Source organism: Talpa europaea (assembly GCF_964194135.1).
Source record: "Talpa europaea genome assembly, chromosome: 1".
NCBI classification, from domain to species: Eukaryota; Metazoa; Chordata; class Mammalia; order Eulipotyphla; family Talpidae; genus Talpa; species Talpa europaea.
The window spans coordinates 70988468-71009582 of NC_140073.1; the positions used below are offsets into that span (position 1 = coordinate 70988468).

Below are 21115 nucleotides of genomic sequence, written 5' to 3' on the forward strand. Positions count from 1 at the left end.
GTAGGGAGGTGTAGCCTTTGTGGTCAGGGGCCAGGGTGGCCACTGACCTGCTGATTGGCCAGTGTCATGGGAGAGCAGGGAGTTGAGGCCTAACCCGGCAAGAGGGAAATCTCCATTTGGAGAGGTGCCTGGGAGCATCCAGAGCCTGCCCTCACCTCCTTCTTGTGACCGGCCCCCTCTCTCCCCTTCCAGGTGCACTGTATCAGCACAGAATTCACCCCTCGGAAGCACGGGGGTGAGAAGGGCGTGCCTTTCCGAGTACAGATCGACACATTTAAGCAGAACGAGAATGGGGAGTACACGGAGCACTTGCACTCTGCCAGCTGCCAGATCAAGGTGTTCAAGGTAGGCAGGCCTCGCATACTCCTGCTGCATCATGTGTTCTGGTGGTCTCGCCTCCTGTGCCACCTGCATGGGACAGTGACACCAGATGTCAACTTGCTTGGAGACCCAGCGAAGGGCCTGCATCTGGGCTTCTGATGGGCTGCGAGCTGCACGGCTGGGATGAGGGCTCTGCCACCATAGGCTTCCTGTCTCCAGGCCTTCTTCTCGGCTTCCTTCCCCACACGTCAGGCTAAGATTGATTGGACTCACACATTTTTAGAAAAAAAATTTTTTTCTGAAGCAATTGTGGTTGCACATAGATTCTGTGGTTTCCCAGAGACCCTCTGCAGGTTCCTGATCTTGGATCTTAGTTAGGGCCTAAGGCCATTTTAGCTCTGCAGTGGCTTCCTGTTGGACAAAGAAACATTTTGGATCTATCTCCTCTCTTCCCCTTCCTTGCCTCGCCTTCTGAAGTCATTTGTCACTGTTTTCCGTGCACCTTTATGGATTAATTGCTTCCTAAAGATGGAGGCAGCGATGCTGCTCAGGTTCTTTGTGGCCTCAGGAAGCAGGAGAGGGGTTGCAGCAAAGCCTGCATGTCTCAGGGGTGAGGGTGCTGTGCCTAGCAGGACCATGGTCCCGTCCCTCTTAGGCAGACCTGCCCCACATCCTGGGGGAGTCCAGCAGGTGCCTGGCCCACTGTCTGAGACCCCTGCAGAGGGTTCTGAGACCCCTGCAGGGCTGTGGATTGGGAAGCCCTGTCAGTTAGTGATGCCTCCGGGTGAGGACGGCCAGTGGTGGTAGGAGCTGGTGCTTGTCTCTCCGGCTGCAGCAGAGCCCCCTGCAGAAACCTGCCTTAAGATGCCAATGCTTTGAATGACCTCCAGAGGAAGCCATGCTTCTCTAGTATATTTGCTTCCTATTTATGCTGGAACAAATTGGGAGTTTAATGGTTTGAAACTGCACACTTTTATTATCTTTCATGACTGGAGGTCAGAAGTCTGACATGGGTTTCAGTGGCTAAAGTCAATGTGTCTGCAGGCTGCATTCCTGGAGGCTCGGGGTGGGGGGGGGTGGGGGGGGTGGGGGGGGGAGACTCACTTACCCTTTCCAGCTCCTAGAGGTCGCTGCATTCCTTGGACATGGCCCCTCCACCCTTGAGGGTGCAGAGTCCTTACCATCACTCTGAACTCCTCGACTCTCTCTTCCACTTTAAAAGGGCCCTGTGATCACATCGGGTCCACCAGGATGACCCAGGATAACCTTCCTATTTCAGTCTCAACCTATTAGCACTGCTCCTTCCAGCTGCAGCCTTGCCCCTGCCCTTCTTGCCATGTGAGGCGACCTCCTGGGGATCAGGACACATGGCGTATGCTGTAGCCTCTGGCCTTGCTGCCTGCTCCAGGCTCTGATTTTGATTCCCATGGACATTGTCACCACTGTGGTGCTGCTGACCTTTGCTGGCCCTCCAGTCATACCTCCTTCCCTGTCGTGTGCAGACTGCATCCCCATCCCACTGGCTGTGTTCTGCCCTCACATAGCAGCTCACTTCTTGCCCAGTGGGTCCAGTGTAATTCTACTGCTTGGAGCGAGCGCCCTGGGTGGGGATCAGATGTCTTGCTACGTTAGGAATGAGGAACAGGGTGGGGTCTCTGTACCCATGGAATGTCCAGTCCTTCCTGAAGTTCCCACTGGCTCCCCATTCTACACCTTGAGGCAGAAATTCAGGAGTGAGGACCCTGCTCACAGATGCCAGCCATATCCCAGATGCTTCTTTTCAACTGGACTAGAATCTGCCTGAGTGGCACAGGAAGGCCTTGGTGTCTCCTGCAGGGAGTGTGGGAGTCCTACCTCCCAGGACTGGCTCCTCAGAATGCCTGGGAGGGGTGTGGTCACCTTGCCCCTGGTCCTATTCCCAGAAGCAATTGAAACATGGGCACAAGCATCATGCCAAGTCCATGCCTCCCTCCCCCAGTCACTGCGGTTACTGCTAAGCCTATGGCTTATTGGGCCACATCCTGGGCCTGTATCCAGTCTTCTGATAGGAAAGACGGGGTCCCTTTCTGACAGCCCCCTCCTTGCCTCACAGGCCCCAGTGCCTCACTCATGCAGGCTCCGCCACAGTGGCCTGGAGGTAATATCACCTTGCCCCATGGGTCTGGGCAGAAAGGAGGGCCCTTCTCAGGCATTGGGCATGGAGGTGGAGCAGGGAGACCAGGTGCCAGGGGTAAGGCTGGCTGTCCCACTGAGCACTGGATCTGCCATTTGTGTCCCCACATGACCCCCTGCAAACCTACCTTCTCCCAGCGAGGGCATCTCCTTGAGGCTGTTTTCGAAAATCCCTTGAGCTGGGAGGAAAAGCCATAGCCTGAGGAAGGTGTGTATGGAGGTGAAAATTCCCAGAGGTGCCACTGAACTCGAGAATGAAGTACCCTCCATGTGTGTTCTGCTGTGTACAGAGTAAAATATACAGTTCCGGGGCAGCTGGGAGTTTTGTTCTGAACTTATTGACAGGCCATGAAATCAATAGCAGGTGAAGGTCACAAAGGTCCTGTGAGTGAGTGGGGCTGCTGGGCCCAGCTGGTGGTGTGCCCACCTGGGCACTCTTGCTGGCATCCCTGGACCTGGTTCCCCCTGATTTGATGAATCACTTGCTCAGTTTTCTGACCTGCCAATGAGAAGCATAATAATGCCTTTGAGGCTCCTTTAAGCTTCTCGGGTCTGCTGGGTGCTAGGTCAGGTTGGCCGTGTCAGGATGCAGGTGTGTCCTGTGAATGGAGTGCCAGCTGGGAGTGTGGCAGGAGGCCTCATGGTGTCTGTGATGACACCCAGCATCCTCTGGTTCTTCCACCTCCATCACTCTCCACAGGTAACTGAAGGGGACGCATTGGGACTTGTGGCTTCCAAGGGTTCTCCCCTCAGGCAGAGATCTTTTCCACGAGCAGCTGAGTGGCAGGACCCACAGTGGCCATGAGTTCCCTTGGGGCAGGGCAGAGCTGTTGGCAAGAGAAGCACCTGCCTGATGACTGGGAGGTGAGAGAGATGCCGTCCTGTCTGAGATTCTGCCTGGGCTTCTGAGCCTCAGTGAGCCGGGGAGTGCGTAGGGCGTTGGATTGCTGCTGGCCCTGAGTCTTCTCTGACAGCAGCATCTGCCCACTCTGGACTAATTGCATCCCTGTGCTCACTTGCAGCCGAAGGGAGCTGACAGGAAACAGAAGACCGACCGGGAGAAGATGGAGAAAAGAACCATCCAAGAGAAGGAGAAATACCAGCCGTCCTATGAAACCACCATCCTCACAGAGGTAAGCCAGCCACCGCTGGGGTGAGCTGCCCATGCCTGTGGCAGGCGATGGCGCTCTTGGTTTAGATTCTTGGAAAATTGCTCATCTTGGCGATTGCTGCTTTGGAGAGCGCCCATTACATTGGAGTATGTTCCCATGTGTGGCTCGTGTGTTCCTCTAAGATCTAGCGTTGAGGAGGTATTTCAGAAATGACCTAGTTCTCTGTGCCATTTGCACTTGGCAAAATTAGGTTGTTTTAATTTTTTTTTTTTTGAACAGGAAATATATTTACATGGTCAGAATTCAAAAGGTATAAACGCATGTACATCAGAACTCCCTCCTAACACTGTCCCAGCCTTGTGGTTCTCTTCCCAGGACAGCTGGCGTCTCTGGTTCTTTGTATATCTGGCTTGAATTTCTCTGCAAATGAAGCCATTCCTATACTTTTGCCCACACCCACTTTTTTACACCAACAGTGGACACTGGCCTTGCTGTCTTTATTTCATAGCATGCCTGTTCCCTCTCAGGTCACAAAGAGTTTCTCATTCTCGACCTGGCTGTATAGCCTTGGTGCATGGATAGCTGCTTGGTGGGCATTTGTTTGTTTGGCAGACTCGCCCTTTCTGACAGAGTGCAGGATGGGAGCATCTGCCAGGGCTGCTCTCCATGTGGGGCCGCTGGGTTGGAGGGCCTAATAAGCACTTGCTATTTTGTTGTTTGGGTAGATGTTGGAATGCATTTCCTTTTGGCTGATGCCAGTCTGTCCAACCATCCTCTGTCCAGGGCACTTTGGAGATGCTCAGTGTCACAGTCTCCTTTCCTCCTGTCATGGGTCACTGCTGGTGCCACTTCCTTTACGGTGCTTTGTTTTTTTGAACAACTATTCCCCTACCCCCTCCTGCCTTGTTCTGCAATCAGACCATTGGATAATTTGACTTAAAGAAGCCTCCCCACCCTCACAGCAAAGCAGCGCTGCTTGTGCTGATTGCATGGACTAGAGCTCAGACCAGAAAGTTCTTTTCCTGCTTCCCTGCCTGTGCTGACCTTGCTGCCCAGGGTACCCTTCCTGAACCCCCCTGTCACCCTTCTGGTGACTCCCTCCTAGTGGCCTGAGCCTCAGCCTCTCTCCTTCTGACTCTCTGACTTTCCCTGGAAAGGAGAGGCTCAGGTGTGCTTCCTGTCCATGTCTGTCCAAGCCCTGGTCAAAATGTGGTATGGTTGGTTGAAGTCCCCACCTGGCCCCTGACCTTGTATCAGCTCATCAGCTTTCCTCCTTGGGCCATAGGATTTAGCACCAACAAATTCCAGCCCACACTCATAGCAGAGTTAAATATTGACCCACCCTGTGGTGCAGTGGGTGATAGTAACTCCTTAGGAATGCTTCAGATTGGCCCTCTCTGAAGAGGTATCATCGCAGGGGGCGAGAAATGAGTACTCACTCCACTGGCTTCCCCCAGCAGGCAAAACCCACGTGTGTCTGCTTTCTTTGGGAGACTCACACACATGTTCATATTTGGCTTCTGTACAAGAAGTTCCTTGAGCTCAAGGGTCACATCTTCTATGTCACCCTTAGCTCCTAGCAGGGTGCCTGAAATGTAATAAAGATGCATGTTAAGTAAGCACAGAAGTTTGTGCAGTGGCGAACAGGCTGTGTTGAAGAGGGGCTGCTCTTGGTGGTTGTGAAAGTGCTTTTCCTGAATCTCCTGTGGGCAGATGCTCTTCAAATGGCACAGGCTTTAATACTGGGCTTTACTGATGCCTTTTGGTTTGGAAGTTGTCTGCAGTGCAGTGCTCCCTGTTTCATGCATGTGCACTCCTTCGGCTGCATTAGGAAAGCCTGCCTCTAGGCAACTGGCTTCTGTGGTTTTTGAGTCTTTTCTTATGGGCCCAAGAATTAGATGAACAGTGTTTCCCTCTTTGCTTTGACTGTTAGGAAGCTCAGCAAGATACATGCCACACTTGGCTGGCTCCAGAGATGACTACTGAATGCTAGGTTTCTTCTCTGCCATAGCTGAGTCCTTTCATGTGCTTCCTAGTAAGGTGCCCTTCCCTGGCTCATGGGGGCACGGTGTACCTGTGAGTTGGGTGCTACGGGTCAGTGGTATCATGCATCTGCTTTGATGGGTACTTACTTGGGAGAGTCAGAGGACCCAGATCCTCCTGAGTACCCCTGTCCTCAGTCATGTTGCCCTGTGCTCTCTCCCTGCAGTGCTCCCCATGGCCCGAAGTGGCCTACCAAATGAACAGCGTCCCGTCTCCAAGCTACAATGGTTCTCCAAATAGCTTTGGCGTTGGCGAAGGGTATGTGCAACCTTTCTCCCTTTGGAGCCTCTGGGTGTTCCTTTCTAGATCTTCTTCTATGTGATGTTCCTCCTTTTGTAACTTGACATTGATACAGGTTTCAGATTGGCTAATGCTTATAACCATTTTTGGTATTTGCATTGCTTTTGGGTAAGTAGATGCACTTCTGTGAACACTGTCTGGTGGGGAGTGGCCCAGAACACCCTCTTCCCAGTAAGAGTAGGGTTGGCCTATAGGTCAGCCTCCTGAGATGACCTCCGAGTCAGGTGGGGCCTTAGGAAGAGGCTTTGTGGATGGGTGCAACAGCTCTGAGGGGCCCTCTTGTATCTCTCTGTAGCCCTTGTGCACGGTCATGGGTAGTGGGAATCGGCTAGGGGTCCTCCCTGCCCCAGAAGGCTTTACTGCCGGTTGCCCTGCTCTGCAGATGCAGAGGCCTCACCGATGCCAGGGAGATGGAAGTGCACTGCATGTTCCATTTATGGGGATAGTCAGGAGGGAGGGAGAAGGCCAGGTAGATTTAACAGGCGTGTGTTGAATCTTGAAGCCACTGCCTGGCAGAGAACTTGACAAATGGGTGACAAATGGGTGAAGTCCAGACTTCATGTACTTGGTTTTACAGGGTGAGGAGAGCCTTCCTGAGAGAGGCGGCATAGAAGAGGAGTCTTGATTAGATTCGGGCAGCTGTGGTTTTAAATCTATACCTTTCTGAGGGATCCTTAGCCTCTGTTTCCCCCCTCCAAAGGAGTAAGCATTGCATGCACGGTCAGAGGAGGGCGTGTGAAACGGTCATACTTAGGGACACTTGAAGTGCCCTTGTTGTTAACTGGTGACTGCAGTAAGCATCATCCCTGCCAGGGTCTTTTATTTATTTACTTATTTTTGGTAGTGAAATATGCATATTTTAACGATTTTTAAATGCGTCATTCAATGATATTAAACATATTTATGTTGCAGTCTCACCACCTTCCATCTGGGAGGTCGGTTGAAATGTATCTCAATTAAAAAGCCCAGCTGTCTGGATTTGTGCCTCCTGCTGAGCGAGCCCCCAAGGAGGCTCAGTGGCCTCCCTCTGTGGAAAAAACAGGAAAACCAGGAGAATATTTTTTTTTTCTTTTATGTATTTTTTACATCATTTTTCATTTTTGCACAATGTATTTTCATCTAGGTTATAGTCCCCGTACAATTCCCACCCCCCTTGTTTTGATCCTCCTCCCTCCTCCCCCACCCTGTAGGGTGTCTCTGAAAACCAGGAGAATATTTTTGTCACGGATGATGGCAACCTGTGGGCACTTAGTCATTGCAGAATAACTCCCTGGGTTCCCCTGCCTTCTCCCATTGCCACAGAGGAGAGTGTGTGGTTGGCCATGTGTGTAGGCCCTGGATCACTCTGAGGCTGGGTCTCCTTGCTCAGCTGCCTTTCCTCAGGCTGAGACTCGGAGAGGAAACTCTGAATGGGAGGTAGTTCTGATCCACACAAAGCCAGACCTTGGGTAGAAGGGCTTGGTCTTCGCCAATGTATCTAATCAGAACTTCCTGTTCACACCAAAGGGTTACTTAGGGATTTTGAGGGAGAGAACAGTGGTTCCTGCCTACATTTCTCTGATTCTGGAACTTCTCAAGGACCCGTTTCATTTAAAACCAGTCCCGTACCTGAGGGGAGGTAAAAGCAGTGAGGATCTCACCACCACATCCCAGTCACCAGGCCCCAGGAAGCATCCTCCCTCCTCATTGCCCCTTGTTTTCCTTTGCAGCAACAGCTCTCCAACGCACCCCGTGGAGGCCCTGCCCCTGGGCAGTGATGTAAGTGTTTGCGGCCGGGCTCTTTGGCTGCCTGTCCCTTTGCAGACCTCACGTGGTCACCTAAGGCCCCTTCTCTCCGCCTGCAGCACCTGCTCCCATCGGCCTCCATCCAGGATGCCCAGCAATGGCTCCACCGCAACAGGTTCTCGCAGTTCTGCCGGCTCTTCTCCAGCTTCTCGGGTGAGTTTCTTTATATGGTGTTAAAAACCCTGTGGGGTCTTGGCAACACTCGGCAAAGCCACTTTTGTCTAGGATTTGGCATCAGTGCCTGTGGGACCGTGATCTTGTCCTCAGAACCCTGAACAGTGTGGGTCACTCATGTATGCTAAGCTGAGGTCAGCCACTAGGATCTGAGGTCCTGTCCCTAGAAGTTGTCTGTTGAGTGTGGCTTTGGGGAGGACCCTCTGGGTGTCTTTATCCAGATGTATGCCAGTTGTGGGGGTGCACTCTGATCTGTCTGAGCAGGCCAAGTTGGCCGTTGTAGCTCAGCAAGCCTCCTGGCACCTTTCCTATAAAATACGCTGCTTGTTACACCATCTCCAGGGCTATGACCTGAGAGATGGAGGTGAAGCCATAGGTGAGAAGGAAAACTGGTTCTTCCTTCAAAAGGTTTTTGAATCTTTACTGATGGACCCCTTGCACAGAAGTCCTGAGCCAGGGGCTGTGGGGTGCAGTGACACTTGTTGCCAAAGCTAGGGGAGCTGCTCCCAGGGATGCCTGTACCCATGGGACATGCAGCACCTGGCCTTCTTGCAGCTCAGCTTTCTGAGAACAATCTTTGTGTTCAGGGTGGAAGGTACGAGAAGGTCATACAGGGACCCTGTCCTCAGAGACCTGGAGCTCCAACTCCGTGCAGACATGTAATCACATATTTCAGTGCCGGGAGGCTCAAGGGAGGGTCTGGCCTGGCCTGGGCAGAGGGTACGGGCTGGCTGTGCTCTTGAGTAGTTTGGTCAGTGTTGGCCTGATTGAGAAGTGTCCTGGAGTAGAGGTGAGGGAGCAATCCCAGGGGGTACTAGGAGACTGCTTCCCAAGCAAAGAGAAAGTGCAGAGGCACAAGATGGGCACCATCCTGGCCTGGCCAATGAGCAGAGAACCCAGGTAACTAGGGTGGGATCAACCAGAGGAGAAGGTACAGTCACAAAGTCCCAGAGGGCTCCAGTAGGACAGTGGAAGGACTTTGACTCCACCTATGGGGAGGGGCCATTGTGCTGAAACTTACATTAACTGGAGGGAGAGTGACATTGTGGCTCCCGGTCACATGGCTGTTAGTATTTTCTCAGGAGAAAGTTTCTATCAAGCTTGTACTCTAGAGAGTCCCCATGTGGGGACTCCTTGGACTTTGAGGAAGGGGCCACGACCATGTATAAGAATATTCATGGAGCCTTATTCTTAAGATCCCCAAACTGGAAACCCAGATGCCCATCAGCAGAGAGGATACATGGATTACGGTAGATCCGTGCAGTGAATAGTGGCCACAAATGATTAGGAATGAGTCCTTAAGCAGACCTTGGAGGAAGGCAGCCAGGGAAGAGTACAGTTGGTTGTTCAATTCCATTTATATACATTTTAAAACAGCAGCAAAACTCATCTGAATTGTGAGAAGTCAGGGCACCGGAGTGGCTGGCATGAGGGGCCTGTGAGATCTGAGTGTTTAGCCTCTTGATCACGGGGTGCATCCTGAGAACTGGATGCTTTGCTGTTTCGACACGTGCACGTGTATTCAGCACCATGGGCCAGTAAGATATTTGCACATACCTGATATGCCAATATGGTACAAAGGGAGGGGCAGGCAGGCATGGGCAGTGGGCACCTACTGGCTTCTGTGAATGTCTGTCAGGTACTGAATTTTGTGAATACTAGTCATTTAGCTTCTGACTGTGGTCTTCTGATATTTAGCCCATTGAGGGTGAGGCTGGTTCTTCCCTGTCCCCATCTTTCACTGCAGGTCTGCAGGTGCTGAAGGAAGGAACTTTTTCCGGCTCCCACATAATGGCTGCCCCATTTACTCCCTAGGTGCTGACTTGCTGAAGATGTCTCGAGATGATTTGGTCCAGATCTGTGGGCCTGCAGATGGAATTCGGCTCTTCAATGCCATCAAAGGCAGGTGAGTGACACTTTCCAACTGGAGGCAGGCTGTGGCAGGAAGCTCATACCCTGGGCCCTTGGCCCCCAAGGCGAATGACTGGTAAGAGACTACAGGGCTGTAGCAGGGGAATGACACACTTTGTTGTGAGAGGCAGCCAACTGTACAGAGGCCTGGAGGCCCCCCTCTGACTTCTTGGTTTGACAGCAACCTTCGCCTCTGGATCTCATCCCTTTTGCCATGTCCCTGGGTTCAGACACCTGCATGGTCCTGGGTCCTAAGCTACCTGTGCTGAGGGGAAGCCATGGACGCCACTATTCAGCTGTGTGGTGGTTTCAGTGCAGACAATGGAGCAGTACTGTGTCTGAACCACATTCTATGCCCCCCGCCCCCCAAGTGAAAGATTCAGCATTCTGACATCCTTCCTTCTCCCTGTATCCTTCCCAGTGCTATTTCTACCCTGTGCTCTGGAATATTCTGCAGCAACAGAGAACTTGGTCTCCACATGTATCTTCAGTTTATTTCCTCTCCCCTTGCCAGGAATGTGAGGCCAAAGATGACCATCTATGTCTGTCAGGAGCTGGAACAGAATCGAGCTCCCCTACAGCAGAAGCAGGATGGCGGCGGGGACACCAGTCTATGTGGTAAGATGGGGCTGCCCTCCTCCCAAAGCAGTTATAAGGTTGGAGAGTGACCCAAGAAACAGAAGCAGCCCCAGGCCTCCCACTGAGACTGCTTTGCCTGTTCTGTCTGGTTCTGTGTTGAACAAGTTTTTGATAACTATCATCCTGGGACAGAAGTATTCACAGCGGACCAGGATATCTGGTCCAGTTTACTAATTTTGCATCCAGGGAAATAAAGGACCAATGAGGGGAGGGGAAGTGTCCCTCCAAGGCCTCTCAGCTACTGGTGGCAGAACCGGCAGGTGGACTTTCCATGGATGTGTTCCCGGGAGCACTTTTCCTGAATCTTTCCCATTCTTTGGTTGCTGCAGGAGAGTGAAGGAGCAGAACTGAAAGATCTTCCTTGGGAGTGTGTGACTTTTTGGGGGTGGCAGTTTTGATATCATTGGTGAGAGGAGGCATAATTTTTTTTTTTGAGACTATGTCATCGTTTATTTTATTTTTTTAATTTATTATTTTTTTATTAATGAAGCACCGTTGTTTTACATCTTTGTTAATATTTTGACAATATTAGATTTTTCCCTCTTATGTGTGGTCAGCGCAGCTCTCCCACCACCAAAACACCTTTAGTCATCTGCCATAGTCCATTCTGCTCTGCCTCCCACCGCCTCCTCTCCCCTTCTCCCCTCTTGGGAATGCCTCAGATCTGTGGCCAGTTTTCAAGGATTCATTTTAAAGTTTGTCTTTCTTTGACCCTTTGTTTGGTTTCTCTATTTTTCACATATAAGTGACACCATCTAGTATTTATCTTTCTGCTTCTGGCTTATTTCGCTTAGCGTGGTCCCTTCCAGCTCCATCCATGTTGCTGCAAATGGTATGAGCTTATTTATTTTTTCTGATCACTGAATAGTATTCCGTTGTGTATATATATCACATCTTCTTGATCCATTCATCTGTTTGGGGGCATTTATGTTGTTTCCATATACTGGCTTTTATAAATAGTGCTGCATAAACATAGGAGTGCAGGTTTCCTTTCAATTAGTGTTTTTGTGTCCTTTGGTAGTTGTCTAGAACTGGAATCACTGAGTCTATGGTAGATCCATTTTTGGTGTTCTGAGGAACCTCCACACAGCTTTCCACAGGTGCTGGGCCAGTCTACATTCCCACCTGCAGCGTAAGAGGGCTCCTTTTTCTCCACACCTTTGTCACAATGGTTTTAATGTGGGCCAGTCCCCAAGTTTGAGGTGGTATCTCATTGAGGTTTTGACCTGCATTTCCCTGATAAGTGATGGTGAACATTATTTTATGTCTTCTGGCCATCTGTACATCTTCTTTGGAGAAGTACCTGTTTAGCTCTTTGCCTATTTATGAGTTGTATGTGTTCTTTATAAATCCATGAAATCAGTTCCTTGTCAGATATATGATGCGCAAATATTCTCTCTCATTCTGTAGGGTGTCTCTTTGTTTTGATTATTGTCACTTTCACTGTACAGAAGCATCTCAGTTTGCTGTAGTCCCAGTTGTTTATATTCTCCTTTGTTTTCCTTGCTGCTGGGGACGAATCCACGTAGGTATTTCTGAACCTTATGTCATGGAGTATTTCCCCTATGTTTTCTTCTACGTATCTTACTTCTATGTCTTTTATCCATTTTGACTTGATTTTCAGGTATAGTGTTAAGTTGGTGGTCTCGTTTTATTTTTTTGCCTGGAACACAATCTTTGAGCTCAGCCATCCTTGGATAAACAGTGTTGACCACACACCTATTGACTCTTGAACCTTGGGCAGGATACCAGCACCTACACATCAGTTTCTATGTGTGTAAAATAAAGATAGCAACAGAGGTGCCAGGTTCCAAGGAGAGGGTTCATATAGAGCTCCTTGTTTCTGAGCATCTTGAGTGTTGTGAGTCTGACATCTGCATGGTTGTGCTGTAGTATTCTCTGCAGAGAGAGCAGGAAGCACCTACCTGCCTCTGCCGGTCCCTCCAGATCAGTGAGATAAGTCCCCGTCCTAAGGACTTTCCATGTGTTCATGTATTTGCTTCTCATAGTAGGGACTGTGGTGAAGGTTCTTTCACCCTAGGGGAAGCTGAGGCTCGGAGCAGTTGACTAGCCCAAGATGACAGCATTGTGTCAGAGTCAGGGTCCAGACATTTGGATGTACGTATGCATGATCCCTCGTTTTTAAAATCTTGGGCTTTTGGTAAGCTTTCCACTCCCCCGCCCCTCCCGCCCCAGACAAGAGTTCCTTAGTTAAATAATTAGAAGTCTGGGGACCTCCAATTTAATACGGTTGTGTTTTACTTTTGAGGACACCTAACAGTGAGTAATCCAACCTGGTTTGCCCACGGATTTTGTGTGGTAGGATTTGGATAAGGCCACCGTTATCTTCTCATGGGCTGATGCCACTGCTTGTGCCCTCCCCCTCTGTTCGGGGTCACCGTGTTCCAGCTGACTAGTATTGGCGCCATGGAGAAGGGCAGGAACTCTACTCTCGTCCGTGGTCACACAGCTATTGTCTTTACAGTTCAGTCTTTGCCACCCGAAACCATCCACTAACTCATCTTTTAGCCGTGGGGAGAAAGGACGGGGGACACAGGATTCCCTCCTGCCTCCTACAGTGGGTGCATCTGCCACTCAGCAGAATCCCTGGAACTTGTTAGATATGCAGCTGTCTGTCAGTTGTTGCCTCTCCATCCTGCATCCTTACATGGGTGTCACTGAGTCCAGTGTGGCTCTAGGAATTCTGCATTTTACTAAGTGTCCCAGGAGAGACTGGCAGAAAAGAGAAAGTTAGCTGTAGGGTCAGGAAGACCACAGTGCGGATTTTCTGATCCAGCAGACTGGGTGAAGGAGGAGTCAGAGTCCTCAGTGGCTTTTTGCAGGTTTTTAGTGGGATTTACCCGGTACACAGCAGGCAGGGGTGCTGGGGGGCCGGGAGGCTGCCAGGCCTCCCAGCCCCCAGCAAGTCTTCACTCTATCTGGGCTCTCCAGCCTTCTCTGCTTCTCTCTCGGCTTCTGCTGCTTTTTTCTCGGCTTCTCTTTCGGCTTCTGCTGGCATCCCTGTGACGCTGCCTTTAAAAGCCCCATCTCTCAGCCCCGGTGTACCCACTCCAGGTGCCTGCCATCAGGCATGCATTTGGGACCACAGGGTTCCCTCATCTATCCTAATGGCGGGAGGGCAGAAAAGCCTGATACTTTTTCCCTACCGTACATTAGCCTGATTGCTTTTCACCTTTCAAAGGTTTGCATAGAGGCCTGGACCCACATGCTTAGCAGTGTGGCTTCTGGGCACTGCTCATTCAGCCAGATGTTGTATGAATTGAATACAAGCACCTTTATAAACAAGTTATTGGCTTCTCAGGGTGCGGCTGGATAAGCTCCTTGAAAAGCTGAGGCTTGTGTTTAGAAGGAACTGTTCCTCCCTCCAGTGTACCATGCCATCTTCCTGGAAGAGCTCACGACCTTGGAGTTGATTGAGAAGATTGCCAACCTGTACAGCATCTCCCCCCAGCACATTCACCGAGTGTACCGGCAGGGACCCACGGGCATCCACGTGGTGGTGAGCAATGAGGTGAGCACAGCTGCTACCTGACCTTGATGAGCTGGGGCTTGAGCTTCAGGGAAGAACAGGAAACCTGCACCAGAAATACACCCTGGGAGGTTTGGGGGTCACCTGAGTTCAAAGATAGCAAACAGGTTTCATGTGCATGCTGCCTGCTCTCTGTTGTAGTGGCCCCCTGGATACCAGGAGAGCTTCCTGAGGCTGCAAGTAGACTGAATGGCTTGAGTATCCATTCCTACTCCTCAACTAGGTACCTTGCAGGAATACAAACTCTACCCCTGCCCTCAATGTGTTTATAGGCAGGACTATTGAAGTGAGGAGAAGCGGGCAGGCAGCAGGCTGCAGGGCAGGAGAAACACGCCCCGGGGAGAGGCGAAACAGATGGAGTTGAGCAAAGGAGAAGATGTGGGTCATGGGAGAAGTGAGCAGAGGCCTTCGCTGTTACGTGGTGATGGTGCCATGGCCCTCCTGGCTCCGTCCCTGGCTACACAGACTTGGAAGAGGCCAAGCCACCACTGCTGGGGGCACACGTGTTTGCACAGGGCCCATGGCCCTGTGTCCTTGAGTGATGTGATCCCACTCACAGCTAAGCAGGGGATTGGTACCCAGCTTTGCTGACGTTTAGATATTCCTGCACACAGTGGAACAGAGGCGTTTCAGTTTGTTCTGTCCTGGGCCTCTGCTCCCCATAATAACAACAGCAAGGAGTGCTAGCATTATCGAGAGCACACGGTACCCCGGCTACTGTGCATACACAGTGACTCACTTAATCTGACAGCCTCCCTGTGAGGTGGGTGTAATTATTATCCCACTTCACAGACAGGAAACAGAGGCACAGAGAGGCTGTAGTGGCCCCAGCTGGTAGAGTTGGTAAGGGTGGCTGTGGTGGAAGCTAGACAGGCTGAGAGCCAGGCTGGGAGCTGTAGGCTCCCACTGCTCCTGAAAGGAAGCCTTAAGAAAACAACTGAGCTGATGGAGCAGGGGTGGGGCCCTGAGTCCCAGCAGACCCCAAGTCCACTACAGGAATTCTGAAAGCCTCTGTAGGGGATTTGGGAGAGAAAATGTCATGGTGGCTGGGAAAATAGAGAAAATGTGGACTTTGGAATTGAAGTGGGATCCCCCTGGAACTGGTCTTGGACCACTTAACCTCTTTGAACCTCAGTTTCCACATCTGGACACTAATTATACCCATTTGATAGGTTCCGGTAAGGATAAAATGAGACAATGGTATTGGGTCCCAGGAAGGAGTCCATAACGGTGGTTGTCATTAACTAGTGCTAGGCACTTGGTATTTGGGGGAATAAGTAGTGGAGAGATCTTAAAATTTGGCAATGTAAAAAATGTCAGGCTTTTGAAAGGTCTGTATATTGCATACATGGTAATTACTCATTATAATTCCCCCTGTCATTATAATTGTCAGAACCCCTTAAATGGGAGTTCCCCATTTCAAGGGAGTTTTATCCTGGAAGTGGGCAAGGTGGTGTTTTCCTTCCTTTTTAATTAAAAAGTAATTCACAATTAGTGTAAGAAGTCAAGCAAAATAGAGCAGCAGCAGGCAAATGTGAAAAGCACTTATCTTGCCCCCTCTTCCTCCTAGAGGAGTTTGTATTAGGGTTGATGTGATTCTGCCAGGAAATTTTGCATCCGAGTGTGTCCAGTGTGGGGTTTTAAACCATCCCACAAAGATCCAGCTGTATATTTATCTGTAACTTGCTGGGGTTTTTTTTTTTTTCTTCCCCACTGATTCAGACAGAATGCCTTCCGTAGCAGTGCGTTCAGATCTCATTCAGCTGTTTTGTTTAGTCCCGACTCACAGATAACGTTCCTGAAGCCCACAGTCCCTGACCCGAGAACTTACTTTAGAATACCCAGGAAGGTTGAAAGGGCCCTGAGCAAATGGGCAGTTGTAGTGGCGTGGAAAACTTGTCATTTTGCAATTCAGAATGAATTTCTTTTTGAGAAGACAAAGGCCAAGAATGTGCGGAACCCTTGCAATTTCATGGTCCCTGAAGGAAGTTCCTTCCCCGGCTTGCCCTGTGCCCCCAAGAGTAGGCAGTTAAGCAAGTGAAGCAGAGAACAGAACTCAAATGCCACCTCAGCTAAGTAGGTGATTCTTATTCCCCAAAGTCTCCTTGCCTCTTAACCCCGAATCAATTGGAAACCTTTGGTTCTTAATTGCCCGGAGCACTGGAGGCAGCCTGGCCAGCCACGGAGCCGGCCCCTGGGGTGCAAGGGCACTTAATTAAACAAGGGAGTTACTGATTAAGCCTGTGTGGGCTCTGCTTAGGGTTCTGCATGCCCAAGTCGCTGGGCTGCCAAGACTCCTAGAGGGAGCAGGCCAGCAGTATAGAATAAATGTACTTCATGCATCATTAGGCTGTGGGGAGGAGCAGGGGGCGACAGGTGGATGGATGGGGGCAACAATCCCGAGCAGGCAATAAAATGTTGGTTGCAGTTTTTTATTTAGAAAGGGATTTGCTGTTGTGTTGGCTGGTATGTGTGTGTTTTGTGTGTGTTTATGGGTATATTTTTAGTACTATTTAAGTTGATATTGCACAATACAGCATACATATGCAAAGAGTATATAAAACTTATTGTACACTTACGGACTGCAGCACCCATATACCTGCACTCAGGTTAACACAATGTTGTGAAATAAGCCCTTCCGTGGGCTAATTTCGTTTTCCACTCCACATCTCTACCTGCTGCTCTGAATTTTGTATTATTCGTTCCTTGTTCCTCTTTGATATATTAATTTTGCCTACTGAAATGTTTCATGTAAGCGGAAGGCTAGTGTATTCTCCTGTGAACTTCTTTCATTCTATTTTTTGAGACTAACACATATATAGTTTTTAAGATTTATTTATGCATACAAGAACTGGGGTACAGGCCAGAAGTACAGAAGGTGAGAGGATTCACTGGAGAGAGTGCAGAGCAGAACAGACAGATATGCTGAAATACACTGCGGAGGTGAGCTGCGGGCAAGGCAGGAGAGGTCTGCTGTGCCATGTTGGTTGCATCCTGGCCGGCTGGGGATTAAACTCATGCTGCAGTGGCTGGCAATAACTTGATAGTGCTGTCTTTAACCCCTGCGCCACCAGGGAGGCCAAGATTAACACATATTGAGGCCGGGCACCGCTGAGGAGGAGAGGATGGGACTAAGCCATGCTTTGATCATGCTGCTTCACTATTAATTGACAGGGGCCATTCCTATTTCTCCCTTCTAGAGGTGATACCCCTAGAGCTGGAGTCTCGGGGTCCATCTGTGGGAGAGATTTTCGTCTGTACTAGGCCTCATGGGTGTCTGGTCCCATCACCCCACATCCTGGCCACACACACACACACACACACCCCTTTTATCATCAAAACAACCCCATTTTACAGATAGGGCATGGAGGCTGTAAGGGGCAGGAAGGCAACGGAGCAGGATTTCTAATCCAGCAGACTGGGTAAAGGAGGAGAGAGTCCTTGCAGTCCTCAGTGGCTTTTCAGGCTTTTATTGGGATTTACCAGGTACACAGCAAGCAGGGGTCCTGGGGGCCCAGGAGGCTGGCAGCCCCCAGCAAGTCTTTACTCATTCTGGGCAGTCCGGCGTTCTCTGGTGGTCTCTCTGCTTCTCATGGTTCTCGTGCTTCTGCTTTTCCGCTTTTACTGGCGTCCCCATGACGCCGCCTTTAAAAGCCCAGTCTTAGCCCAGGTGAATCCCATCTTCATATGCCCACACCCTACTCCAGGTGCCCGCCATCAGGCATGCATTCAGGACCGCAAGGATCCATCATCTATCCTGATGGCGGGAGGGCAGAAAAGCCTGATACTTTTACCTTACCCTACAGAGGCCTAGAGCACAAAGAGTGACTTTTACCAAGGTCACCAGAAAGGTAACTGGTAATAATAGTTCTCGTTTGTACACATAGGGTGTGACTGTTTATATTCAATCCCCCAAAATTCTGATAGGCAGGGTCCATTCATTACCCAGGTTTTCTACTTTAGTTTTTTCTTGAAATCTGTTTTGTTTTTTCATCTGTTGCCAACACACACACGCACACCACGCTGGGAACAGGTGAACACAATGCTCACTGCTGTGACATGTCCCTTCTAAGAAGACCGAGTAACTAGAGAAAACAACAAAAATGAATCCCATATCAAATGTTAACATCTTGCTTCCCTTGCAGCTTTCTGTCTGACCTATATGTTCAGTTTTTGTTACTTAAAATTGTAATCACTTTGCACATGTATTTTGACCATGTTTTCTTAGTGAAAGTTAAGCATAACCATGGTCCTGCACGCTGTAGTTTCTGAGGGCTGCAAGTGGCCTGTGAGTGTCGCCGAGCCTTTTCATGTTATGGACTCGTTGAGGGAACGAGGTCTGTCTTGTGCCTTTCAGATGGTGCAAAATTTCCAAGATGAATCATGTTTTATCCTCAGCACCTTAAAAGGTAAGCCCCCGGTCTTGTCTAATTGAAGAATGCCAACTGTGCCCCAGGTAGTGGAATGAGGAAGGAGCCAGGCTGGGGAGAGGAGCCTGCCTGTGCTGTGGCCCTCTCCAGAGAAGGGTACTAGGAAGTCCTCTGGGAAAAAGCAAACAAACTTCCTGCGAAACCTCACCCTGGAAGTGGGGGAACTACAGAGAGTAACTCTGAGGTCAGTCAAGGGAAACCCCAGCCAGCAATGTGTTCCCTGTGAGCTTGGGGCCAAATCGAAGTAAGATGTGTTTGAGTTTTCTAAAATGAGGGTTTTGAAGAAGAGCAAGCTGGGAATAGGGCAGCAGAGCCTGGAGGTCAGTGGTCGGGCCTGGGTGGGGGTGACATGAAGGCCCACCAGAGGAAGCCACCTGTGTGGCAAGAAAAAGGAAAGACTAATGTGACTGCCTGTGGGGTGAAGGTGAGTGTGTGGGCCTCGGAGAGACCACTCCCTCCCTTCTGTTCTCTGGATCCGACCTACCGGCCCTGCAGAAGCCTGGGGTAGTAACAGCTGTCAGCCACACTTAGTCCACAGCCTCCTTTAGGCCTTGGGCTGAGGGCTGTGGTGGAAGGCCTGGTGTCGGGAAGAAACTCAGCATGGCAGATGCAAAGTCATGTGTTGAATCTCGCTTTTGTCAGCACACAGTGCTCTGTGCAGCCTTGTCTTGGTGGTCTCTGCCAATATGCATGGCCGGGCTTCTGCCTGTACCCAACTGCCGTGCCTTCCATGACTCCCAAATGTCTTTCTTCCTGTAAAATGCCCAATGTTTCTCTTTTGCAGCCGAGAGCAATGACGGCTACCACATCATCCTGAAATGTGGCCTCTGAGCAGAAGTAGAGGTGCAGCTGTTTTCAACTCTCAGCCCCACGGACCCCTTTGAATGTAGAAATTGCCCCACTGTAAGCTGCGACTTCACCCAGCAAGCTGAGGCTGGGAGGGACCTTGCCTGACCTGTGAAAGCTACAGACCAGCAACCAGCAGAAGCCCTCGGATGCACAGTCTCTGGAGCATAGAAAGCCAGTGACTCGTCTGTCCCTTCCTCTTGGCCTCCAGCTTTGAGCGGTCCCATGTTCTTCTCCCCAGCCCCGCCATTCTAAAGAGGCAGACATGGGAGGCAAAGATCTCTAAGCCCCCTCACACCCTTAATTGGCAACTAGTTCACTGGGTAACTGGGTGCCGCCTGTATTGGTTCCTTCCGACCGCTCCTACCACCGGAGAAGAGCCTGTCTCGCCCCAGCCTTCGCCTGCTCCGGGCGCGGGCTCTGTGAGCACACTACTGCCTGGAGGGGGGCAGTTGGCCCCGTCCTCCCGTCTTCATGTTGCTGCCCCCTCAGTGACCCTCTGCGCACCTGTCTTTCCCAGACTCGCACAGGTTGATGGGCGTGGCTTTACTCCGTGCCTTCTGCTTCTTTCGCTGTTACCCGTTCCCTAGGGTCTGTGTGTGCAGAGCCCAGAGTGGGCTCACATCTCTGTGCTGTAGGGACACACAGCACAGGGCCCGGCAGGGACAGCCGCACAGACCCAGTTCTCCCAGGCCCCCGGGCAGGAGAGGGGCTAGGAAGACTGTCTTCAGGCACATGCTCGTGAGTCTTAGAGGGATGGGAACAAAATGATTCCTCTTGAGTGCCTTTGGTATGTTTCCCCCACACACACCCCAGTCACCTTGGGAAAGGAGAACTAAGAAATGGGTACCTTGTTGATCAGCTGATACCACTTCCTCTTGGAGGGCCTGCGCCAAGTCCTGCTTAGGTAATCACTATGAAACTTGCCAGGTTTCCCAGGAACATAGATTTCCTGTGAGGACCCCACCGCATTTACACGCTTAATCTTTTTTCATTCGTAGTGTGCGTGTGAAGGGCATGTCTGTGTGGCCACGTGGGGTCACCTTCCTTCCTGTTACCAGCTGGGGGTAGTTGGTAGGCTCCAGGGTCACTCCTGGTCTTGCCTGTTACCTTGCCGGTGATCCATCCGGGACCAGCAGGGATCGCTCAGCACTTTCTAATTTGGGTTCATTTTCCAAAGCATGGTGAAGCCATGTGACCAAAGAGCAGGATTTCCTGGCTCCTGGAGTGGGGCTTTTGGGGAACATAGTGCTGGTGTCAAAGACCGTCAGAACTGGGAGACCTTGTTTGATAGGCGGGGAAACTCAAGTCCAGAAGGCAAAATCAGCTGCCTGATGTCACACGGCGACAGGGTTGTGATGGAGACCTGTCACGTCAGCCAGGACACTGCGGAGAGGGCGGGCGCCTGTTGGTGATGGTGGTGGGAGACAGGTGTGGTGTTTTCACAGTGTAATCATAGGCTCTTAATATCTTCTCCTTTCTTGGAGGGTGGGGTGGAAGGGCGTGGGTGACAGCTATACTGAAATATAGTTCACATCCATACAGTTTACACATTTATAGTATATAATTCTATGGCTTTTGATAAACTCACAGAATCAGCAGTCAGTTTTTGAACATTTCCATCACCCTCCACAGAAACCCTGCACCCTTTAGCAATCACTTCCTACCTTCCTTTCTGCCTCCCTTAGTTCTAGGCAACCGTGAACCTACTCCCCATATAGATTTACCTATTCTAGACATTTCATTTATATGCAGTCATATAATGGTCTTTTGTGCTGGCTTCTTTCACTTTGCCTAATGTTTTCAAGGGCCATCCATGTTGAACATGGCAA

General features: G+C 50.5%; 1 protein-coding gene across 1 annotated transcript in view; it reads left to right on the plus strand.

Moving 5' to 3' along the window:
* TFCP2L1 (transcription factor CP2 like 1) overlaps positions 1 to 19268 on the plus strand; it is a gene marked incomplete at both ends in the record, with an annotated part of 53304 nt that extends 34036 nt beyond the window's left edge. Inside the window, 10 exons of the mRNA XM_084237994.1 lie at positions 193 to 345; positions 3516 to 3626; positions 5815 to 5906; positions 7658 to 7706; positions 7793 to 7886; positions 9723 to 9813; positions 10333 to 10436; positions 13847 to 13989; positions 18365 to 18416; positions 19222 to 19268. Coding sequence (XP_084094120.1) covers positions 193 to 345; positions 3516 to 3626; positions 5815 to 5906; positions 7658 to 7706; positions 7793 to 7886; positions 9723 to 9813; positions 10333 to 10436; positions 13847 to 13989; positions 18365 to 18416; positions 19222 to 19268 — 936 coding nt within the window. The remainder of the gene's footprint in view (positions 1 to 192; positions 346 to 3515; positions 3627 to 5814; positions 5907 to 7657; positions 7707 to 7792; positions 7887 to 9722; positions 9814 to 10332; positions 10437 to 13846; positions 13990 to 18364; positions 18417 to 19221) is intronic.
* Between the last annotated feature and the right edge of the window lie 1847 nt (positions 19269 to 21115).